Genomic DNA, 25,355 nt, shown 5'->3' with positions numbered 1-25,355 from the left:
TTTACCTTCACCCGTTGTCTATTCGAGGTGCGGGAAAGCCTGCTTGGTGTAGGAAAATGTCACGTCTGCCTCTGTCAACCTGATGTTCTTCACACATTTTCTGCCCTTCTCCAAAGACTGTTCTTTCTTTCTCTCCCTCTGTTTCTCTCACCCACAACACGCACATAGGTTGAGCTGGAAGTAGGGGTTTTAAATTTAAAGCAGAAAAGAGAAAAACTCAGGGAAAGTAAACATTAAAGTATGAGAAGCATTTTCCTTGACTTTATTCTCAAAATAAAAGTGTGTAGGTTGAGAATATTCTGGTTGGGGACAGGCCTGCACATATAATCACACTGACAGCAGGAGAGGGGGAGCCGCAGTGAGGGTCCACGCCCCCTTCTCTTGACTGCCCTGAGCAGCTCACCTGGTGCAGAACAGACCCACCCACCGGCCAACCAAAGGTCCTGAGAGAGAGAGAGACCCACATTAGCCGTGTGATCTTGGACAACAAACTCAATCTTTCTGAACTTCTCTCATTTAACTCTTTTTTTTTTTTTTTTTTTTTTTTGAGACAGAGTCTCACTTTGTCACCCTGGGCAGAGTGCTATGGCATCACAGCTCACAGCAACCTCAAACTCCTGGGCTTAAGTGATCCTCTTGCTTCAGGTGCATGCCACAATGCCCAGCTAGTTTTTTCCTATTTTTATGGGAGACAGGATCTCACTTTTACTCAGGCTGGTCTCGAACTCCTGAACTCAAGCAATCCACCCACCTCGGCCTCCCAGTGTGTTAGGATTACAGACATGAGGCACAGTGCCCAGCTTCATTAACTCTTTTTTTTTTTTTTTTTTGTAGAGACAGAGTCTCACTGTACGGCCCTCGGATAGAGTGCCGTGGCATCACACGGCTCACAGCAACCTCTAACTCTTGGGCTTACGCGATTCTCTTGCCTCAGCCTCCCGAGCAGCTGGGACTACAGGTGCCCGCCACAACGCCCGGCTATTTTCTTTGTTGCAGTTTGGCTGGGGCTGGGTTCGAACTTGCCACCCTCGGCATATGGGGCCGGCACCCTACTCACTGAGCCACAGGCGCCGCCCCCGGCTTCATTAACTCTTAATTGAGGTAGTCAGGTCCTCCTTGGAAGGCAGTTTTCAGGTTGAAATGAAGCAATCAGTGCTGAGCGCTTGGCAAGAGGTCTGCACAGTGGCACTTGCTAAGGGGCAGCTGGGCCACCTTGTGGAGCTGACCCAGGGCCAGAGGTCAAAAGGAGACCAGTGGTACTGACTGAATACCAGGCACCTGGGAAGGTGGAAGAGAAACAAGCTCGCTGGGTGACCTCGCGCAAGTCACTTTACCTCTCTGGGCTTCACTTCCCCCACTTGTGAAGTGAAAGTGAAGGAGATTGAAGACTGTGCTGGGTGGAGAGCCCAGCCCACGAGTGGTGTGAACCTCACCTTCATTCTGCTCAGGCAGCTACTTAAGGAAATTAGGTTAAATTGGCAGAAGAGGAGCCATCCTAGGAGTTACTTAGCCCAGAGCCGAGAACGACAGGAACAGGCAGGCCTTAGGGGTGCTGTGAGCCCTATGGCACGTGGGGGGCTGCAGATAGACCACCAGCCACATGCGCCCCCAGCTCCTCCTCACTGCCAAGCCTGGCAGCTCTGATACCTGGCGACCTTCAAGCTGTAAGGCCATCATGTCACTTTAGTAACAGCGTCTTGTTTTCCAACAAAAGCCACCACAGCCCAACATTTAAACCACAGAGGAATGGAACCCTGGATCCTGTCCACGTGGTTTCCCTGTCACCCCTCACTGAGGGCTCTGAAACTCTGAGGACCCATGATCTAGTCTGGCTCTTCTTTAGGAGAGGAGTAAGGCCCAGAGATAGTGAGTGACTCGCCCCAGGGCACACAGCCAGTGCCCTTGTTCTCGGGCTCCCCCTTTTTATTACTCCAAGAGTCAGCTGCAAAGATTATTTTCTCATTGCTATGCGTAAGTCTGTTTTTCAGTGTCAGCAATCACTCCGATGTGGGGTGGTTAAGACGAAGGACAGAGGCTCAGCAGAAAAACACCAAAAATATTTTATTTCCAGATCTATGATTTCACCTTCGTCCACAGGAGCTGGATTATTCAGTCGATCCAGAATCTCTGCCTCCACTCCGGAATCCTGACATCCTGGTGGGCGAGAATGACCTCACAGCCCTCAGCTATCTCCACGAGCCCGCAGTGCTCCACAACCTCAGAATCCGCTTCGCAGAATCCAAACTCATTTACACCTACAGCGGTAAGGACAGCCCTTCTAGGAAGTCAGGAGTGGCGCTGAAACCTAATGCTTGCTGTCCAGAGCATTGCAATTGTGTTCTATGTTATGTTTATACTGAGCATCTAGCGTTTGTTATAAAAGGGAGTGTCTAGGCTCAGCGCCTGTAGTTTAAGCAGCTAAGGTGCCAGCCACATACACCAGAGCTGGTGGGTTTGAATCCAGCCTGGGCCTGCCAAACAACAATGACAACTACAACCAAAAAGCTGGGTGTTGTGGTGGGCACCTGTAGTCCCAACTACTTGGGAGGCAGAGGCAGGAGAATCATTTGAGTCCAGGAGTTGGAGGTTGCTGTGAGCTGTGATGCCAGGGCACTCTACCCAGGGCGACAGCTTGAGGCTCTGTCTCAAAAAAAAAAAAATTCTAGGTGGGGAGAATCTTCAACAAAGACTAAAGCTAGATTGTCAAGAAAAAAAAGGTATGATAAAACTTGTGTTTTAAGTTCCTCATTGGATTTGATACAGTTATTACTTACTTTGGGCAATGATATTATAGTTCACTTTGTTAATCACAGAACTCTCTCAGTTTGAAGACATCCCCTCCTGTCATCTCATCCAACCATCAGAATAGCTCAAAGATGTAGGTGATCAGGAAGGACCTGAGATTCAGAGTGTGTGGTGACCTGCCCAAAATCACGCAGAGGGTTCAGGAAGTGGCAGAGATGGGGTTTCTCATAAGAACCTGGAGAGGTGGGTGACAGTAAGAATCTTATAACTGCATCTTTCCTCAGGAATCATTTTGGTGGCCATGAATCCTTACAAGCAGCTGCCGATATACGGAGATGCCATCATCCACGCCTACAGCGGGCAGAACATGGGCGACATGGACCCGCATATATTTGCGGTGGCAGAAGAGGCATACAAGCAGATGGCCAGGTAGCAGGGCTCCCTTGGGCTCTGCCAATGCTCCCTGCACCTGCTGGCCCCTCACGGGGCAGATGTCTAGGTTGGGCTCACTGAAAGGTCAGGCCAGAGGGACCACAGTAAATTCATGACGGGTACCTGCCCTGTCTAGAACAAGTTTTCTGCTTCCTAGGTACGTAAAAGTCAGTCTGAGAATAGAAAATGTTTCTCTTGCAGTGCATTTGGTTGGAGGAATATTGATTTATTCTTCAGTGTGAGATATCTACGCATTTAGTTTTTGTTTTACCTATTTAAGGAGGCAGAATCTGATGGCAGACAAGCACAGGTTTTAGCTGCTGGAGATTTCGAGCTGCATCCTAGTTTTGCCATTTGTTTTTTGAATGGCCTTTGGGGAGTTCTTGTTTTGCTAGTGAAAGGATCATGCACACACTCCCGTAGGTATCTCGCGTAGACGTCTGGGCAGCGAACCGAGCCTCAGACAGTAACCTACCCAAGGTCAGACAGCAAGCAAAAGGCAGAGCCGGGACTTGTACTCAGATTTTTTACCTCTAAATGTAATTTATTTTCTCGTAACTATCCTCTTTTGACTTTAATGTCCTCATCTGTATGGTATGAAGAATAAAAACACCATCTTATCTTCATAGCTCCCTCTGCAGTTTGCAAAAGAACTTTTGCTTGCAAGCCCTCCCTGAGGCTTGTCATTAACACTCCTGGGAAGTCTCTTGAGCTCCTTCATTGCCCACATTTCACAAATGGGAAACGTGAGGCAGAGGACGTGGACCTGCTGACTCTTCACTGCACAGCCTTGGGCACAGCACTGGAGCTCTCGTAGCTCTGTGACCTGGACACTCAGAGAACACCCTTTCCTGCTTCTGCTGCTTATTTATAATCTGGAGGAGAGTGGTGGCTTGCATGGGGTGGAAGTGTGTGGTCCTTTCCTGCGGAGAAGCCTACTGGGCAGTTTGGGGCTAGGTTGAGCATCCTCCAAGTTGTCAGGGATCCAGCAATGTCCAGCCCCCTGTCTCCAGGGTGGGACCCTTGTCCTACCAGGGTCCATAGCCAGGGCCAAGCTATGGCTCAGTCATCTCCTCCATACTCTGGGTGACAACGACATGTCCTAGAAGCTCCACAAAGTACTTCTGCTCATAGAGCTTTGGCCAGGACCTGCTCACACGGCCACGCCTCGCTGTGAGAAGGGCTGGGAAACAGTCTTTCGTATGGGCAGCAGCGAGCCCACTAACAGTTGGCATGTAGCCCCTGAGAAGGAAGGGGAGAATGAATCCTGGTGGAGAGTTAGCAGTTTCTACTGCGCTGAGATTCCTTCCAACCCTAAGACACCCATGGCTTTGGGATTTTCCCTGGATCCCCACAGGTTTCCTGGGAATCTTGGTGATGAGAGTCTAGATGTCAGCAGTACAAGGTCCTCAGAACTGGAGCGCTGTGCTGGCGTCAGCCCCGAAGAGCAGGTTTCTCCCTGGAGGTCAATCGGGTAGCTGTAACAGTGGTAGAGAGCACGAGGCAGGTCCGGGTTGGCCTTGCTCAATGCTAACCCAGGTCCTCTTCTATGTGGGGATGCTGGTATGTCCTTCACCTTCTCAGAGTCGTCTTTTCTCTCTTTGAAATAAAAGGATCAGACCAGGGGATCTGTGCCCAAAGTCTACTCCAGCACTCACATGGGAAACTGACAGCGTCACCCCGAATCCCTGAGTGACCATTGCACTCATCTGTAAACTCGATACCTGTGTTATCAGATTTTTGTGATGCCTAAACGAGAATCTGTATAAACTATTCCAGGCATATAAGCCGTGCTAGGTACATAGAGCAGCATTAGGTCTTCCACCACAGTCTTAAGATCTGAAAAGTTTAATGCATTTTTTAAAAAGTCTGAATTATGTAACACAGCCCGTTGGCTTACAGAGCACATATGCTCCCGAGCATCTTTTGAATAATTGCTCTCAAAATAATCCTTTGAAATGTTTTTATATCTAAGTGGGACGTGCAGAAAGGAGTTGATGTGAGGCCTAAGGCTACTATATTTAGAGGCCTGCTTGCAGGTGGGCTGGTGGCTAGCCTCTCATTTCAGGAAGCTTCCCACCGTCTAAGGGACAAAGCGGCTCATCATACCTAACTTCTAGCTGTTTGTGTAAACAATGTGGTTTATGCTGAACTCTGCTTTCCTTCTTGGAATCTGGAATTTTGGTGTGTGCTAGGCGGAAGGCAAGTACTGAGTCTGTAATGGGCTTCTCTGGTGGACGGGGTGCGACACACGCCATCAAATCGTTTGCTAGAGGAATTAAGTGTGTCCCATGGTGATCTGACTGGGAGAGGACTGTGGGAAGTTTACGCCTGGCTTCCTCTGGACTTGGCCCCATGAACCTCTTCCTTCTACTGATTTTGCTCTGTGCCCTTTCGTGGTAACAAATCTTAGCTGTATGACCAGCTGCTGAGTCCTGTGAGCCCTCCTAAGAGATCACTGAACCTGAATTGGGGCCTAGGAACACACAACACAGGGGACATTGCAGGAATCAGACTGGTGTGTTCTGAATGACCACATGGAAAAAAATAAAGTCTGGAAGAAAATTCACTGAAATGCTAGAGACAGTTACTTTAATGAAACAAAGTTTCTCTTCTTCCATCTCGTCCCTATTTTTCTTAATGAACATATGTTGCCTTTTTAATGAGAAGAAATTAACATGTAAAATTCCTTTCCTTTATTTGCTTTAGAAACAACAGAAATCAGTCCATAATTGTAAGCGGGGAGTCGGGTGCTGGAAAGACAGTGTCAGCTCGCTATGCCATGAGGTACTTTGCCACCGTTAGCAGGTCGAGCAGCACCGCCCACGTGGAGGACAAGGTCTTGGCGTCTAATCCTGTAACTGAGGTGTGTGCTGCTGCGGGATGGGTAGCAGGAGCCGGGGCAGGGACCACGTGCATGATGGAGGTGTGGGTTGGCTTATGTGCAGGCAGACGTGTGTGCGCGTGTGTGTGTGTGTGTGTGTGTGTGCGTGCGTGCTGTCCTTGCTAATTCAAGTTCCCTTGCTTTAAAGACCAAAGAAGGCACTCAGGAACTCTGCTCTCCAGACGGATCTGAAGGAGGTGGGGGCAGAGTCTTTTCTCCTCTACCTTCCAAGCTGGAAATTCTGCCCTCAGATTTCAAGAGTGCCCTGTTTACATTTACATCCCAGGGGAAATGTCTTCAACCACAGATACCATGGGTGTACTGAGATCACTGGTGTCCTGTAGCCAACTGGCGTCACCTTTCATGAGCTGCTTGTTAAATACTTGGGAATTTTGTAAGCTTGTTGTTAAACCTTTGATAGTTTGAAATGGGTCGTGGTAGGAAGATTTACACCTTACACATTGGCAAAGGCCACACATCCAGTCTTCTCCTCCTGCCTCAGCACATCACTGACAGGGCAGAGGGTGGGAAAGGCTGGCAAGCAGGTGCCCGGGGGTAAGGAACACGCCTTCAGGAAGAAGAGGCATCTGAAAGGAGCAGGGGAGGGGGCCCCACAGGCCGACTCCAGCTGCCTCCCAAAATGGGAAGAGGATTGATTTAGATGTGTTTGGAAGCAAAGAAAATAAGAACATTAGACTCCTAGACTTTGTCTTGTTTTCTTGAATCAAATTCCTCAATGAATATTCTTCAGATCACCTTCTTTGTTTAGGCCACTCTGCCAGATAATGTGGGAAGTGATGGAAAAGAATAAGACCCCGTTCCGAAGCGTGAGACTCCTCTAGCCTAAGATTATTTTCAGATTACATAGAAGCACAAGGCAGGAGGCACAAGGCACAAGGCAGGAGAAACCCTGTGACGTTCACAGTCCAGAGGCGGAGGCGCACCAAACAGAAGCATGACTTAGTCTGAGGTCGCGACACAAAAGCTGTGAAGAGGCACTGCCAAACGAAGTGGCCAATGGATACCTTTTTCTCCTCTTTTTATAACGTTTTATTTATTTATTTAGTTAGTTATTTATTTCAGATTGATATGAGGGTACAAAAGTTTAGGCTACATTGTTTTTGCTTCCAAGGTAAAGTTCAAGTTGTAGTTGAACCGTTCACCCAGGGGGTGTGCTATATGCCCCAACACTGTGCCCCTGTGTTGAAGTTTGTGTGATTATTTTGTCTCCCCTGCCAGACTGGAAGTTCCGTGAAGGTAGGACCATGTCTCACTGGTTCCCCTTTGCTTACCTGGCGTGTGACACATAAAAGGTGCATGAACGGGACGTGTGTGTAAATGTGTCCTTCCAGATGCAGGGTGCCCAGGGACGGGGAGAGGACAGGCAGAGGAGAGATGAAATTCCAGACAGAAGCGAAAAGCAGAAATTGTTCCCAGAGAGCAGTGGGGAGCAGAGGGAGCAGTTTTGTGGTTGAGTGGAAAGTTTGAGTAGGAAAACGATGGGAGGTTAGCATGGAAGTAGAAGGCAGATGAAGGATGTGAACTCCGAATTGAGCATCTATAATATTTGGGACGTGAATGAGTTAGGGCACTTTTTATTATTTCATTTAATTCTCCCAACTCTGTAAGTGTTTAGTCAGTCAGGCTGCTATAACAAAGCACCACAGGCTGGATGGCGTATAGACAACAGAAATGTATTTCACAACATTCTGGAGGCCGGAAGCCCAGGGTCAAGGTGACAGGACAGTTGGCTTCTGGTGCGGCCTCTCTCTGGGTTGTAAACTGCTGTGTCTTCTCATGGTACCTGAAGATGATGGGGCGCCCTATTACACGCTGCTAAATTCTATCCATGAAGAATGGGTCCACCCTTATGACCTAATTACTTCTCAAAGCCCCCCACCTTCTAACACCCTACCCATCGTTCATATGTAGAAATATTAGAATTTCAACATATGAATTTTGGGGACATGCAGTAAGATGTATATTATTCCCACATTACAGATAAAGCAATTAAGACTTGGCAAGATGGAATGACTTTCAAGGCATCACACAGATAGCAAAAATGGACATGAGCACCTGCACTCATTCTGATCCTCCTTGGTGTCTCCCAGGGAGGATGAGGGGGACCTTGGGCAGCAGGCTCAGGATGTGTCCTGTTCCCTGTATGCCTCGGGCTGTTTCCTTCTCTTCCTGGCCCAAACCTCCATCTGCAAATCAGGCCTTCTCCCCAGTGCACCGGATTGGACTTTACTAGAAACTGCCCCAATGATTTTGTTGTTACTTCAAGCCCTGTGTTTTGTAGGCTATTGGAAATGCCAAGACCACCCGCAATGACAACAGCAGTCGGTTTGGGAAATACACAGAAATCAGTTTTGATGAGAGAAATCAAATTATAGGCGCCAACATGAGAACTTACCTCCTGGAGAAATCCAGAGTTGTCTTTCAAGTAAGGATAAAAGTATTCATTAAATTTTCTTTTTCCCAACTTATTGCATGTTGTTTATATTCGTATCGTCATTAGACAACCTACATTGATCTGGGGCTCAAAGAATAGAGTTTTTCTGTCTTTCTTTTGCAATCTGGTTTATTTTTTGTTTATTAAAAATAAAAATAAATAAAAATATATGGATAGGTGCAGTATCAGACAAGTTGTATGATTGAGGGGAAAGGTTACAGCTTTTTACTTTGACCCACTTACAAAATCCTTTAAGTTTATAAGTCAAGTTGATCTGTCTAGACCCCAGAACTGTTTGAAACAGACAAGGTCATCAGACACTTTCCTACTGGGAAGGGAGGAGGATCAGAACTCCCGAGGGGGGTTTAAGAGAAAGGCTTCTTTATCAGTAAAAGGGAGATAGTTTTGCCCAGGAGAGAACAACAGTAAGCCTTGTATTACAGGAAATCTCTCAAAAATTTCAACTAGTGTGAATTATATCTATTCCCATTTCATAGAATGTTTTCATCTCATAACTTTTTCCCAGGAGTTGTTACCTGGAAGATAGTCTCAGGCCACCCAGTTATCGCTCAGTGGAGAGGGAGGGCCTGCTTGTGGGCTGGTGGTACCAAGCAGTGTCTGCAACAGCAGAATTCTCCATCCCCATTAGCCATCTAGGCCCCTCTCGTTAAAAACCTAGCATTTTTGCTTGTAAAGGATTGGTGCAACTTTTGGGACTTGTCTTTATTTTACAGTCGGAAAATGAACGAAATTACCACATTTTCTATCAGCTTTGTGCATCTGCCCAGCAGTCGGAATTTAAGAATCTTAAATTGGGTATGTGATGGGTGGTGTGTGCCAAGGTCTCTCTTCTCTGTAGGGGTTTAACTTCTAGGTTAATTTCTTTTTATTATAGTAACACAACTTTAAAAAAAATTATTTTGTCCAAAGATACAAGATCCTTGGGTTTCAAGGGCAACATTATTCATCTAAGCAAGGCAATGGATTGGGGCTGGGGGTGGGTGGGGTGGGAGACTCTTCAGTTCTGGGGTTGTCTTCAGAGTGCATGGGATTCTTGTGGTCCATCTTAGTAAGGCCTCCTGACAACTGGAACTTAGTGCTGTACGTCCCCAAACTTTCCTTTTTAGGAAATAGATAGTTGTTTTTCTAACATTTCCCTGTCTTTTTAAACAAAGCACCTCTGTTATGATTTTTGAACTTCCTTGATGACTCAGGGTCATTCATTATTTGTAGTCATGACTAATTACATTTCAGGGACAGCTGACATGTAGAGCTATTTGTCCTTACACAGTAACAGCCCCACACCCTGTATTGTCAGGGCTGTCCTATCATAGTCATTTATACCATGTTGGTAGATGAGGATTATCAGAGGTAACTTCTAACTTGTTGAACTTACACTCTGATTTTGGAGAAGTGCTTGTACTCTTGGAATCTAAGTTTCTGTATTTCATGTGACGATATTATGATATCCATGGCTTGTCTGCCAAGCAGAATGTGAATAGCAAATGTGTATAAGAGCTGACTGAAGAGTCCTCTACTATTTAAAAATTACCTATGTATATATCATCATTATCTTGATTGTGGTAAGATTATGTATATGTCAAAATTCGTTAAATTGTATATCATACATTAAAAAAAAATTCTTTTGAGATAGGATCTCAGTCTGTTAACCCGATTAGAGTGGCATCATCATAGCTCACTGCAACCTCAAGTTCCTGGGCTTAAGTGGTCATTCTGCCTTAGCCTTTTGAGTAGCTGGGACTACAGACAAGTAGGTGCCACCATGCCCAGCCAATTTTTCTATTTTTTGCAAAGACAAGGTCTTGCTGTGTTGCCCAGGCTGATTTCAAACTCTTGGCCTTACACAAACCTCCCACCTCAGCCTCCCAAAGTGCTGGGATTACAGGCGTGAGCACCTGGACCTCAATTGTACAGCTTAAGTGTGTGAGGTTCATTGTACATCCAGTAAACCTCAGTAAAGTTGTATGACAGGCTCAGCGCCTGTAGCACAGTGGTTACGACGTCAGCCACATTCACTGAGCTGGCAGGTTCGAACCCAGCCCGGGCCAGCTGGGCAACAATGACAACTACATAACAGAAAAATGGCCGAGCATTGTGGTGGGCACCTGTGGTCCCAGCTACTTGGGAGGCTGAGGCAAGAGAATCACTTAAGCCCAGGAGTTTGAGGTTGCTGTGAGCTGTGATGCCACAGCACTCTACTGAGGGTGACATAGTGAGACACTGTCTCAAAAAAAAAAAAGAAAGTTGTATGACAATGTTATGTGCAGGAACAAACCCCACGGGCTTTAGAGTTAGGTTTGCATTTAAGTTCTTATCCTACCACCAGCGGTGGAACCTTGAGCAAGTCATTTCACGTTTCTGAACCCCAGCTCCCGCATCTTTAACATGGAATTCCAAAGAATAAATAAAATAACATATGTAAAGTATTTGACATAGCTCATTGAGTGTGCGCATCCCATCTTCTGAGAAACATGTATGTCCAAGTTTCTGTGTTACAGACATAACTAGTCTTTCTGTGTGATTTTAGGGAGTCCAGAAGAATTTAACTACACGCGGATGGGAGGCAGCACTGTCATTGAGGGCGTGAACGACCGGGCTGACATGGTGGAGACTCAGAAGACCTTCACACTACTGGGTAAGTGCAGATGTCCTAGTCAAGGGTGTGTCTGTTTGCTCTTAAAAATAAAAAGGGACTGGGCACTAGGACTCTGGGATGCTGAGATGGGTGGATTGCCTGAGTACAGGAGTGTGAGACCAACCTGTGTAAGGATGAGGTCCTGTCTCTACTAAAATAGAAAAACTATCCTGGCCTGTAGTCCCACTACTTGGGAAGCTGAGGCAAGAGAATCGCTTAAGCCCAAGGCTTTGAGGTTGCTGTGAGCTATGACGCTATAGCACTCTACCCAGGGAGACAGAGTGAGAATCTGTCTCAAAAAAAAAAAAAAAAGAAAAATTAAAAATAAAAGAGGCTGGACACAGTGGCTCACACCCATAATCCCAGCACTTTTGGGAGGCTAAGGTGGGAGAATTGCTTGGATTGCTTAAGGGCAGGAATTGAAGATCAGTCTGGGCAACATAGTACTCATCTTTACAAAATAAAACATACAAAGAAAGAAAGAGAAGAAAAGGCAGGGATTCCCAGCATGCATGTGTCCTAAGACTCTTAATAAATCCTAATTTTAGGGCGAGCCATCAGAACATATTTGGAGATTAAGTAGCCAAGACTGCTTTTCTCTTACAAAGCTAGAAATGAGCATGTTTTCCCCTTGGGCTTGCTGTGAGAGGTGTGGGCTGTAAGCCGTGTGGATCCTTAAAGCTCTCCTGGGCTAACTACAAAGAAGCCTGGAGAAGCCAAGGTTCATTTCAGTTCAGAATTGTGGTGTCAACCCTTCTTGGCCTTCCTGGGTATCTTGATAACATAATAGCAAATGCTTACCTGGAGCTTACAGTGCCCTGGGCACCATCCTATGCGCTTTATTATCTGTATTAACTTATTCAAACCCTGCAACCACCCTATGAAGTTGGAGCTGGTATGCCTCCCGTCTTACCATAGGGAAACTGAGGCACAGAGGGGCTAAATGATTGACCCAAGAGAAGGTGATTAATGTGAAGCAGCACTGGATTTTGCATTTTCCAAATCTTCTACTGCTTGGACACTGACATGGGTGGAGCCATGTCTCTCTCTCACAGAAGAGCCAGTTGTTCCCAGTCTTTCTCCACCTGAATCTTCCTATAGCCAGCTCATGTTTGGAAAGGCTGTCAACCAGATGGCGTTGATAAAAGTAGCCATTCACTTCTCATTTTGTATTATCTAGATGTCCACATGTGACTGCTGGTCAAAGCTTCTGAACAGTGTGAGGCAATAGGCTATTTCTACAACTTACATAAATACCCAGCTGCTATTTGTTTTTATTGTTGTGGCCTGGTTGACAATATTTGGATGTTAAAGGCAAAGAATTTGAGGATAAATATATCAAAGTAATAAGTAAGAGGCAGACTACTGGATAATGGTGAATGAAAACAAGATAGTTTCCTAAGCAAAATTACCACTAGATTCTGTTTCCCTCTAAAAAGCTTTGCTAGGCACAGTGGCAGGAGCCTGTAGTCCCAGATATTGAGGTAAGGAGAGGGGTTGAGGTAGGAAGGTCACGTGAGCCCAGGAATTTGAGGCCAGCCTTGGCAACATAGTGAGACCCCATCTGTAAAACAATTTAAAAATTTTTGTTTAAATGTTTCAAGAAGGGTAATTTAAACATTTTATAATAATAAGATAAATAGGGCAACACCCATAGTTCAGTGGGTAGGGTACTGGCCACATACACCGAGGCTGGCGGGTTTGAACTCAGCCCAGGCCTGCTAACCTACAATAACAACTGCAACAACAACAACAAAATAGCTGGGCATTGTGGCGGGCGCCTGTAGCCCCAGCTACTTGGGAGGCTAAGGCAAGAGAATCATTTAAGCCCAAGCGTTTGCAGTTGCTGTGAGCTGTGACACCACAGCACTCTACTGAGGGTGACATAGTGAAACTCTATCTCAATAATAATAATCATAAGATAAATGCTTTTTAACATTTTCTGATGTTATTTTCTAATGCTGATTAACATTTCCTTAAAATAATTATAGTTATGATTTTGTTCTTTTTCCCCCCCAACTATTACTTTATTAATATTACTGTGCTTAAGTGACAGAAAAAAGACAACCAAGAGGTTCTGCCCATTTCAGAAAACATTTCTGATCAATACCAATTATGTAGTGACAAATAACTAGGAATGGTGACATTCTTGGGTTGAGACTGACAAGCAAGGATGGCCTCTGGTGCTGTGGTTCATGTTCTACAAGAAAATGGTGCACTGGCCAGCATGGTCCAGGCTGATGCTGGGCCTTCAGTGCTGGGCGTGGACTTGGATCTGTTCTCTGAAGCTGAAGCTAGCAAATCAGGTGAATAACTGGGTTAAAAAAAAAAAAAAGTTTTAAAATGAAGCCCAAGTAAGTTTAGAAACCATGCTCTTGACATATTTTCCTTTCAAAATTTACATAAATCCCACTTTTCGCCCTTAATAGCCCAGATTTTTCCCCTTACATAGCTAGGCCACCATATAGCTGCATATAGACTCTTCTGCCTCAAGATGTATACATAGGGAAAGAAAATAACAGCATCTGGATAATATTCTCTCTACACACTGCTGTTGGATGGAAAAATACACATTTTTTTTAAAGAAATGAAAGAAAGGGTCCATTCCCGCAATCCCACTACTGGGCATCTACCTAGAGAAAAAAAATCATTTTATCATAAGGACATTTGCACTAGATTGTTTATCGCAGCTCAATTTATAATCGCCAAAATGTGGAAACAACCTAACTGCCCATCAGCTCAGGAATGGATTAATAAATTATGGTATATGGGTGGCGCCTGTGGCTCAGTGAGTAGGGCGCCGGCCCCATATGCCGAGGGTGGCAGGTTCAAACCCAGCCCCAGCCAAACTGCAACAAAAAAAAAAAAAAAAGAAAGTTTAAATTATGGTATATGCATACCACAGAATATTATTCAGCCATAAAGCAAGATGGTGACTTCATATCTTTTCTAATATCCTGGATGGAGTTGAAACACATTCTTCTTAGTAAAGTATCACAAGAATGGAAAAGCAATTATCCAATGTACTCAATACTAGCATGAAGCCAGCAGACAATCTAACGCATGCCCCCATAGGAGAAAAACTCAATTCAATTCAATTTGGGGGGAGGGTGAGGGTTGGGGTGCTCTCACTGAATGGACACGATGTGGGGGTGTTTGGCACACCTTCTGAGTGTGGGACATAATCACACAGGGAGTCTACCTAACAAAACCAAATATTTTGACAAGGTTGTTTGTGCCCTCACTTTAACGTGAAATAAATTTACTTTTCTTTTTTACTTTATTTTATTTTATTTTTTATTAAATCATAGCTGTGTACATTGATATGATCATGGGGCATCGTTCACTAGCTTCACAGACCGTTTACCAAGTTTCACATATACCCTTGTAAGATGCACCGCTGGTGTTACTTTTCCATTAAAAAAAAAAAAAAAAAAGGTCTATCTTAGATTCTCCCAAGCTCTTGTTCTGCAGTTTATGAATCTGACTCTGATGGTAAGGCAACAGTTTATATAAGTAGATTTTTGTTTTCAGTGGAGGAGACCTGGGAAAAGATGGATTTCTCTCTTTTTTTTTTTTCAAGAGTTATCAGATGGTACATGCCCTCACTCTCTTAAACTACAACACGTTTCAAAATCACATGGCCTGCCTTATATCCGGGGCCGCCTTCAGCGGCTAATTTCTAGATCCATCCCAGTTCGCCACTGCAGTTTATACAGCTCATGTCTTAACCGTGTGGCAGCCAGTGAGCATGACCTGACCTTGAACTTTACTGTACTGCAGATTAACTACCTTATAAAAAGAAATGCTCTGCCAGTGGCTCCCGTAAACTGAGTGGGGATGAGTTCTAGCAGCTGGTCAGGATCATATCACAGTTTGCACAATGATCAAGGAATATTCTGCCTATTTCTTTGTTTTTCTTTTTTTTTGAGATAGAGTCTCACTCGGTTGCCCCCAGGTAGAGTATTGTCTTCAGAGTTCACAGTAACCTCAAACTCTTGGGCTCAGTCAATCCTCCCGCCTCAGTCTCCTGAATAGCTGGGACTACAGGCACTTGCCACCACACCTGGCTAATTTTTCTATTTTTAGTAGAGGTGGGGTCTCGCTCTAGCTTGGGCTGGTCTTGAACTCCTGAGCTCAAGCTATCTACCCGCCTTGGCCTCCCAGAGTGCTAGAAGCATAGGCGTGAACCACCATGGGGAGCCTGCATTTTTATAACTGAAGTTCTAAAACCCCTGAGCTGTAGTGAGCTCAGCAGCTCTTCACTCCTCAGCTGGGATGAAGCCCCCTGATTTCAGTCTTTGTATAACGTACTCCACTGAGAGGGAGCATGGTGTTCAAGCAGGGTACAGGTGGTCTAGTTCTGGCTGGGCTCCAAGTGGACCTTGGTCCATGTGCCCTCTCCGTCCCCCTCCCCCATTGTCCTCTGGGTTCTCACTCTGAGATGCTCTCTTCCCTGAGGCACAATGATAGAGGAGAAGTAGAGTGGACTTTGGAATCAAAAAAAACTTGAATTCAAATCCTAGTTGGCATGACTCTGAAGAGGTTGCCCTCTCCAAGGGTCAGTTTCCTGCAGAATGCAGAAGGACGATGCCCTTTGCCTTTCATGACCACTGGTAAGGAAATGTATGTAGAAGCCCCCGGCACCAGGCCAAGCACATGGCAGGTGCTTCGTAAGTGTTACTGCCGTCCTTCTATCTCTGTGGTCCCCAGTCCCAGGGTCATAGATCAGCACTGGTCCATGGCCTGTTAGAAGCCAGGCCACACAGCCGGAGGTGAGCAGCAGCGAGGGAGCAAAGCTTCATCTGTATTTGCAGCTGCTCCCCATCACATGCATCACTGCCTGAGCTCTACCTCCTGTCAGATCAGTGGCTGCGTTAGATTCTCAGAGGAGAAACCTACTGTAAACTGTGCATGTGAGGGACGTAGGCTGTGTGCTCCTTATGAGAATCTAATGCCTGATGACCTGACGTAGAACTGAGGCTGTGATGGTAACACTGAGGAGTGGCCGCAAATATGGATTATCATTAGCAGAGGGGTTTGACTCCACAGAGACCAAAATAAATCAGTTGCTGTAGACTCATATTCTTCCACCCCCATCTATGGACAAATCGTCTTCCATGAAATCAGTCCCTGGTACCAAAAAGGGTGGAGACTGCTGTTCTGTCTCTCTTCATTCCCTATTCCGCAAGCCTTAACCATCCTTTGAGTAAAGACATCTCTTCTATGAAATTTCCCTAATTATTAGAGATCAGTTTGCAGCAAATTTCCAGTGTTCATCACACAAATTATCTCTATACATGAGCACCATATTATAGTAGGAAGAAAGGAGGGAGGAAGGAGCAAATAAGGATCCAAGCGTCAAGTGATGTATTTAATGGGCAAATAAAGGGTACATTTCCCACTAATTCTATTATATGAAAATATAATTCTTTATTGAAAGAACTAGCTATAGACATTTATTTCTATAATCTACATTCATGAGAATATTAGAAAATTAGAATAATATTTAAGGAAAAATGAGTACCTTGAAATCATTAAGCATTTTCTTCACGAATACTTAATTATTATAGATTATTTTCACAGATTTCTGTACCAGCAGGGCTGAGACTAGGATGAAGCTAGAGAAGCACTCCCTCTCAGGGTCTGCAGGTGCAGAGCTGGCCCTGAGCATTTAACCTGCCTTGCCCCAGCCGGGCAGTGCTCATGCCCAGACGTCTCGAGGGCAGGGGAGGGGAGGGGGAAAGCACAGCAAGCCACTGCCTCCCGTGGCTGGTAATGGTGACGGCTGCCAACTGGGCCACAGTGTAATTTGGGCAGGTGGAAAGAGGCTGGAGCGGTCTCACCTGTCCTCGTCAGGGGAGGGTACTCAGCAAGCTGCTGGGATTGGCTGGCAGAATTCCAAGACTGCACCTGTTTATTTTCCAAGAAGCTCATTATTTATAGGTGCTAGCCAAAGGCCTCTCTCTCCTCTGACTGCCTGTGCAGCAGCTGTTAGACCTCATAAGTTAGACCTCATAATTTAGTACCTAATTGTTTGTTGTCATGTATTTGGCTCCAGTTTTTTCGTGTGTCACAAGATTGGTCTGTGGCCTTACACATGTCAATTATTGTCTCTAGGCATCTGTTTCCCCATCTGTACAGTGCAGTAATAATGAAAACATTTAGTAGTTTCAATTATATGTTGGATGTTCTCCATCTTTTTGTGGCTTAAGATGACAGTTTCTTTTTTTTTATTTCGGTTAATGTGAGGGTACGGACAACTAGGTTATAGTGTTTGCGTTTGTTAGGTAGAGTCCCTCTTGTAGTTGTGTCCCATATCCTAAAGGTATGCCGTATACCTTTCCACTGTGCCCATTAAGTGGGAACACACCGATCCTGCTCCCTCCCCCGCCCTCCTCCCTACCCCCTACTTGAGTTTTTCTCTTAAGTGGGCCTGTATTAGATCATCTACTGGCTTCCTGTTGGTATTGAGTACATTGACACTCGCTTTTCCATTCTTGTGATACTTTACTAAGAAAAATGTGTTTCAACTCCATCCAGGTTGATACAAAAGATGTAAAGTCTCCATCTTTTTTATGGCTGAGTAGTATTCCATGGTATACATATACCACAGTTTATTAATCCATCCCTAAGTTGGTGGGCATTTAAATTGTTTCCACATCTTGGCGATTGTATATTGAGTTGGATAAACTATCTAGTGCATATGTCCTTGTGATAAAATGATGTTTTTTTTTTCTTCTGGAGAAAAGGGAACACTTTTAGTGTTGGTGGAACTGCAAATTAACACAGCTTCTTTGGAAAGAAGTATGAAGAACTCAAATTAGACCTCCCATTTGTTCCCCACAATCTTATTACCAGACAAGTTTGTTTGGTTTTTTTTTTGAGACAAAGTCTCACTTTGTCACCCTCTGTAGAGTACTGTGCCATCATAACTCACAGCAACCTCAAACCCTTGGACTCAAAGTGATTCTCTTGCCTCTGCCTCCCAAGTACCTGAGACTACAGGTGCCCACCACAACACCCAACAACACCCAGCTATTTTTTAGAGACAAGGTCTCACTCTTGCTCAGACTGGTCTCGAACTTCTGAGCTCAGACAATCCACCTGCCTCAGCTTCCCAGAGTACTAGGATTACAGGCATGAGCCACTGTGGCCAGTGTAGACAGTTTCTTATTATATTACATGAGTGTGGGCTGACTGGGCTTGCCCAGGTACCTCTCACACGATGGTGGCAGGGACTGGAACCTCTGAAAGCTCCTTCTCTCACTTACTGGGGGCCTTTTCCCCTCCAGGTGACCTTGTCACTGGTCTTCCTCACAGCATTGGGACTTAGACAGATGGACTCCTTATGTTTTTCCAGAGCCATTTGTAAGAGGCTCAGGCAGACTCCGCAAGGCTTTTCATGAACTAGTCTCAAAAGTTAATGCGGCACCCCTACCATCCTGTTCTATTGAGAAGGGGAAAACAAGTCACAGGACTGGCTCAGAACATGACTCTCAGTGAGGAAACTACACAGGCACACACTGGGAAGGTGCCACGTCCAGACCAGCTTGGAGAGTGGCCCCACAGTAGCTGTTAGGGATGTTGTAGGATTAGGAGGGAATCTCTAAAAGTGGTTATGAACTGTGACATGCTACATGGTGTGGGAGATCAGTCCATGTTTAAAGCAATCACTAAAACACATCCTAGCCCAGGGGTCAGCAGACTGGCCTGCCTTTATAAGTAAAGGTCTATTGGGACACAGGCATCCTTGTCCTTCCCCTGTAGCTGTTTTCCCGCCACAATGGTGGAGTTGAATAGTTGTGACATAGACCGTATGACCTGCAAAGCCTCAGAAGAAAACACTTGTGGGTTTTTTGTTTTCTGAGACAGGGTCTCTCTCTGTTGCCCAGGCTGGAGAGCAGTGATGTAGCCTTGAACCCCTGGGCTCAAGTAATCCTCCTGCCTCAGCTTCCCAAGTAGGTGCAACTACAGGCGTGTGCTACCATACCCACTAATTTTTAAATTTTTGTAGAGAAGGGGGTCTCATTCTATTGCTCAGGCTGGCCTCAAACTCATGGACTCAAGCAGTCCTCCAATGTGACCTCCCAAAGCACAGTGATTATAGGCGTGACCCACCGTGCCTGACCTTGAAATTACTTAGGAACACGTTCTACCTGCTAATGAAACATCACAGGTTTCCACAACTGAGAAGCAGCAGCTGCTCTTCCTGGCACTGAGGGCCTGCTGCTTTTGTGCTTGGAGGGAACGGGGGCATCTCTGGCCGCCCCTCCCCCTGTGCAGCGAGCATGGACATTGACGTAGATGCCCCATCTGCCTGGGCACATCGCTCAGCTCCTTGACCTGCTGCAGCGTCGCTCACATATGCTGGCGGGACCCTGACCTGGCACAGCACGGCTCACAGCTGGTTGGCTCTCCACTGTGAGATGTGGGGGTCAGAGGAAATGTCCTTCCCAGCAGCTAGTTTAGTTCATTTTGGCTCCAGGAAATATGTTAACCCCTCATGATGGTTTGTAGTTGTAACTTATATTCCATCCACACCAGTCAAGAGCCCAACGGGAGACAGGTAGACTCATAATAGGATAAAAGAGGGAAGGATTATTTATGAAGGGACCAGCTATAAAGATGTGGGTGGGGCCTAGGGAAGCCCCAAGAGCAGGGGGCCCTGGGGACAGCAGCAGAACCCTTCACGGCTCTTTCCCATTTGGGCACAGGGGTGGAGCCCAAAAGGAGCGGTGGATAAAGTCAGCACCAGACCAGGAGCAGTGGCCTGTCAGTCAGCCACACAGGCAGCTTTGCGGGGGAAAGAGACAGCAAGGCACATGCTCAGAGCCCCTCTCTGCTCCTCTCTAACTTCCTACCAGGTCTTCTCAATCAAACACAGACAGAGGCCAGAGGGTGTGAGAGCCTGTTGCCTTGGTCTGTTGCCTTGGTCTGGACTGGTTGGTCTCCCAGGGCAGAGAGCAGAGAATTCAGGGAGTTTACAAGCAAAAAGAAAAGGAGAACATTCAAAACGAAGAAAGAGCAGAATGAATGAGAGCTGATTCCTCCCAATACCAGCTGTGAAAGGTTACTTGGATATTCCCTTTTCTGTTGAACTTCCTAGCAGCCATGCAAAGGGGAAACCTGGTGGGCTGCAGCGTCTGCACAAGCTGAACTAAAAAGGAGAGGGCACCAGATTCTCTCGGGATCCCCTTCACGTTCCCTGTCCCAGTTCTTGGCACTGATGGGACTTGCATGCCTTGAAGGGATCCAGGAGCCTTTCTTCCTAGTTAGAGAGAAATGCAGTATTCCTCATTTGGGAAAACGTTTGTTTCCAGGTTTCAAGGAGGATTTTCAGATGGATGTTTTTAAGGTCCTGGCAGCTATCCTACATCTGGGCAACGTGCAGATCACAGCGGTGGGCACAGAGAAGTCCTCCATTAGCGTAAGACACTCATCTGTTTCACCTTTCCTGGGTTTGAGGGCCAGTGGCAGAATCAGCTCCGGGGTGACCCACCTGCCTTTGCATTTGAGCACCAGACACAGCCGGGCTCCTAGAAAGACTGATTTTTTTTTTTAAGTCATAAAAACATAGATAATGTATACATTGATGCCTTTATGGGGTATAATGTGCTGATTTTATATTCAATTAGAAATGCTTACATCAAACTAGTTAATATAGCCTTCACCTCATTTACTTAATTATTGTGTTAATGGAAGGAGGGTAAACGGTGGGACCATTCCTACAAAGACTAATTTAATGGGAATGAGGAAGCCAAGGTTTCTAGGGCTTGCCTGGGAAAAGTAACACTTCCTTCCCTTACAACGGTGGGAAGAGGGGGAATTCTTTGTGTGTTTTTCTTGTATTCAACACATATTTTTGGAGCACCAACTTGGTGCTAGGGGCTGTTATAGGCTCTGGGGAACAGCTGGGAACAAAATAAATCAAGAAACCCTTTGTGGAGCTTATGATATCAGGGAGGGGAAAGGAGGAGATGCAATAAACAGGCTCCAGCAGCTGGTGACCCTGCTGTCACAAAGGGAAATAAAGCAGAGTGGGGTGCACAGGGGCTGTGCGTTTGGTGGAGGCAAGTCAGGGAAGCCTTTCTGGTAAGTGGCAGAGGCAGAGGCCTGAAGTAGATGAGGAAGCCAATGATGTTTTTGTGCAGGGAACGTATGAAGTAGAAGGAACAAATGCAAAGACGCTTAAGCAGGAGATTTTGTATGAGGAGCAGCAAGGAAGTCATTGTATCCAGAAAGGATTGAGTAAAAGGGAGGGTGGCGGATGAGACCAGGGAGGTACCGACTGTGTAAGGCATTCAGGGCAGTGGACAGCCTCAAGCAGAAGGGGCGCCCTGCATCGTCCTCTGCCTACTCAATCGAACTTCGCTGGTGCTGGCTTCCTGTCCAGGAACATAGCCCCATGGACGGTTTGTGATAGGGTTCTTTCTTTATCTACCCTGGACAGAGATAAGTTTATGTGACAAATAGTATGAGTAGTGACTCATGATGGGGGATAGGTGTTTAATTAGTTTCGACAAAGTCCATGTAAAAAAGAAGAAAACACACAAATATATTTCTATGAAATGTAAAATCTCCACATTTTAGAGCTTTTTATGAACATGTCTGTCTTAGTCAATTCAGGCTACTGTAACAAAATACTATCGACTGGTTGGCTTAAACAGCAAGCGTTTGTTTTCTCACAGTTCTGGAGGCTTCAAGGTCAGGGTGCCAGCATGATGGAGTTTTGGTGAGGACTCTCTGCCTGGCTTTCAGACAGCCGTCTTCTGGCTGTCCTCATACGGTAGAGAAAGAGCAAAGTCTCCAGTGTCTCTTCTTACAAGGAAGCTAATCCCACCATGGGGACTCCACCCTTATGACCTCACCTAGCACCACTTACCTCCCAAAGGCCCCATCTCCAAATGTCGTTGCATTGGAGGTTACAGCTTCAACATGTAAATGTTAAAGGGACACAAACATTCAGTCTGTAACAATGTCTATTTTCATGTCTTCCAAATAGCTGATGAGAACAGTTGATAATTTGGTGCAGCTGGTGGTTTCTTGGCTCTCTGGTACCTGCGGCTTAGGGAGCGAGAGCAGAGCAGAGCAGAGCGGAGCATGGGCCCTTTGCCTCTGTGCTTTGGTCCTGTTGCCCCGCAACTGTGAAGAAATCCTCCCCCCTCTCCTCCAGCTCTCTCTCTCTCAGAGCCCCTCCCATCTCTCCAGTGTCTGGGCCTCCCAGAGTCGGTCAATGCCCAGGGACTGGGAAGTGGTGGAGGTGATGACCGGCTGGGTAAGGATGTAGAGCACCTCAAGTGGTAGGTCCCCCTCTGTGTCCTTGTTCTTTTATCTCCTGCCCTTTTTCCTCTCAAACTCCCAAGGACTGACATGTGATTCCCGTCCCACAGACGCGGGCACGCTGTGCTCTGCACCATGGAGTTTGTTGTGTGGGTGGTATTTTAGAGGAGGAATTAAAACCGATGGACTGAAACTCCTTTGTAGAAGATGACCAGTCCTGTGATTATCGGTCCTGACTTTGGGATGCACACACCATCCGTTGATGTCAGGAACTTGCAAGGGTGGACATGTTACATTTGGATGAAGCCATCTTACTTTTTGAAAAACTTCTGCCCCTCTGCATTTTCTTCTATTGCAATACCTATGGCTGATTTTTTTTTTTTTTTTAAATCAAGCAAGGTTTGGTTCTTTCTTAGAAGGAAGGAAACCAATGGCCCTGCCAATCTCCTCCCCATGGAGGAGGTCAGGGGCATCAAAAGCAAGCTGTGTTATTGGTGCTGGTCAGGAGGGGTGTGGGCAGAGGGGGAGAGGGTCCAGAGTGCTTCCTCCACCACACTCGGAGGGGTTTAAATGCCGCGGCTGAAGTGGTGCTTGCAGGTGAGAGGTCTTGGAGGTTCTGCTTGAGAGGACTGATGATGCTTGGTCACATGGAATCACACCTCCTTGCCAAGTGACAAGAGCTCTTTGTCCACACTGGGTGAGACACGTGGGATCACCTTCCTCTCCTCATCCACTGACTGATAGGGCAACTCTCATGCCTGGGTTTGGGGGAGAAGCAAGTTTCACCTTGCACATCTAGGAAAAGTCCTCCACTGTGCCCGTGTGTCAGCTGAGAAGCTAGCACAGTCAAGGGCACCCCACCGTACTCTGACTCTGATACCTAGGTCCTCCTGGGCCAAAGCACCCGGGCAAAACCCTGTGCACACGAGGTGAGGTGGGGTGGGTGCGCCTCTGGTGGGTGTCTGGGCATGATGCAAAGGAGGGGAAAGGGCTCTTCGCACATGCACAGGAGGGGGGCGGTTGAGGGGATGGCTTCTGTGGCCTTGATAACCACTGACATTCTTTAGCCAGAATGAAAAATCTGTGTGTGGGACACAGCCCAGGGCTGTCTGCCATCACTAGGGCCCAGGACAGGATCCACGCCACTGCAGCCGCTCCTGCTCCGCTCCCAGGCCCGTCTCCCTCTCTGGGGCCTGGCACCCTCCTGCCAGCTACCCCTCACTCACACAGGCCTGGGCCTCAGCCAGGGAGGTGATGCTGCTTTGGGTGGCTGGGTGACCCTGACATAGCTTGTGCTTGTTTTAAAGGAGAATGACAGTCACCTGAAGGTATTCTGTGAGCTTCTGGGCCTGGAGAGTAGCAAAGTCGCTCAGTGGCTATGCAATCGCAAAATCATCACAAGCTCTGAGACAGTGGTGAAGCCCATGACCAGGCCCCAGGCTGTGAACGCCAGGGATGCACTGGCCAAAAAGATCTATGCCCATCTGTTCGACTTCATCGTGGAGAGAATTAACCAAGCGTTGCAGTTTTCAGGCAAGCAGCACACTTTTATTGGTGTTTTGGACATTTATGGGTAAGATTCTCTTTAGTGAGCCCATCTTTCCTCATTTAAATGCCAAATACCTCGTTATTCTTGATCATTTTGCTCTGGTTCTTCTTTTGCGTCTCACGTAATTGGGAAGATGATATTCTCTGTTTCTGCATGTGTGCATGTTAAGTACAGTCCCCTTTGTAGCAGCCCAGATAGCATCCTAAGAGACGCCTTGGTGAAAAGGGTGCGGGGAGGGATTCAGCTCTGCTAACAAACATGAGAGCTCGCGAGAAGAGAGCATCAGTGATTGGCAGTCTCTACCCCTGTGGTGTGAAGAGCCACGGGAGTGTGTCTGTAAGAGGCTGGAGGAGAAGGCCGTCGGGAGCATGCATTCTATCATGGATCCGCTCACTCTGACTCTGTCACTTCTCCAGCCTGCAGAACGCCTGACGGCGTCTCTCTCTGCCAAACACCGCCAAGATGTTTTCTTACTAAGACTGCTTTACTCCCTCAAATACCGTCTTTCTCTCTCTCTCCCTTCTACTAAAGCAAATAGCCCTCAGGCCCTTAAGAGCAATTGTTCCCGAGCAAGGTAGCCTAGTGGTCCACGTCTGGAACATGGCTAAATAAGCTGGGGGCTGGAGACTTGGCCAGTTCCCAGACCTGATAAGTGGCACCCCAGATGGGACCCAATACCCCTGGGCCACTGTGCCTTTGATTTGGGGTGTGCTACATAAACACTGGATTACTAAGGGTCTGCAGCAGGCGCTCACTGTATGCCGGCTCTGATGCCGATCCGTTCCCATGTGCTTTCTCACTTAATCCTTAGACAACCTTATAATCATCCCCACTTCAGAGATGTAACAGCCAGGGCTTAGAAAAATCCAATACCTTGGTCATAATTGCTGCACTGGTGGGAGACATCTGGCCTGATGTGAGGCTCTCATCGTTTCTGTTCCCCTCCAAGTCCCCTAAGGTGCACAGCTCTGAGGTCCCTTTCCGTTCTATAGGGGACGACAGTCACACCAGACCTGTACCTTGCCTAAGCCTTGAGGCCAGAAATGGATTTAAATCCGGGCCCCCTATCAACCACACTTCTCACCCAAATCCTTTTCCATCCTTGGGGTTTGCCCAGCCCTTCTCTGAGAGTTCTAATAATTCCTCCCACATAGAGTTTTGTTTTATTTTTCTCTGCCTCATCCTGCTTTTCTAAATCTCAGATTCAGCTCATGCTGAAGAGGCTTATGCAACGGCCAGATTGAGAGCTGGCATGGGGAGGGGGCCTCCAGAGGACTATTACCCCTCGGGCCTTGTTGGTTGGCAGCTGCCTCGCTGCACAACCCTTTACCCTCTCCCCGCTGCACAACCT

General features: G+C 46.6%; 1 protein-coding gene across 1 annotated transcript in view; it reads left to right on the top strand.

The window, feature by feature from the left end:
* MYO5C (myosin VC) overlaps nt 1–25,355 on the top strand; it is a 119,461-nt gene that overhangs the window by 11,944 nt on the left and 82,162 nt on the right. The window contains exons 3-10 of the mRNA XM_053595124.1: nt 2,098–2,263; nt 3,030–3,174; nt 5,887–6,043; nt 8,364–8,507; nt 9,251–9,332; nt 11,065–11,172; nt 20,496–20,602; nt 23,763–24,028. Coding sequence (XP_053451099.1) covers nt 2,098–2,263; nt 3,030–3,174; nt 5,887–6,043; nt 8,364–8,507; nt 9,251–9,332; nt 11,065–11,172; nt 20,496–20,602; nt 23,763–24,028 — 1,175 coding nt within the window. The remainder of the gene's footprint in view (nt 1–2,097; nt 2,264–3,029; nt 3,175–5,886; nt 6,044–8,363; nt 8,508–9,250; nt 9,333–11,064; nt 11,173–20,495; nt 20,603–23,762; nt 24,029–25,355) is intronic.

This window comes from Nycticebus coucang, chromosome 6 (genome assembly GCF_027406575.1).
Source record: "Nycticebus coucang isolate mNycCou1 chromosome 6, mNycCou1.pri, whole genome shotgun sequence".
NCBI lineage: Eukaryota > Metazoa > Chordata > Mammalia > Primates > Lorisidae > Nycticebus > Nycticebus coucang.
This window is presented reverse-complemented; position numbering and strand designations above follow the sequence as displayed.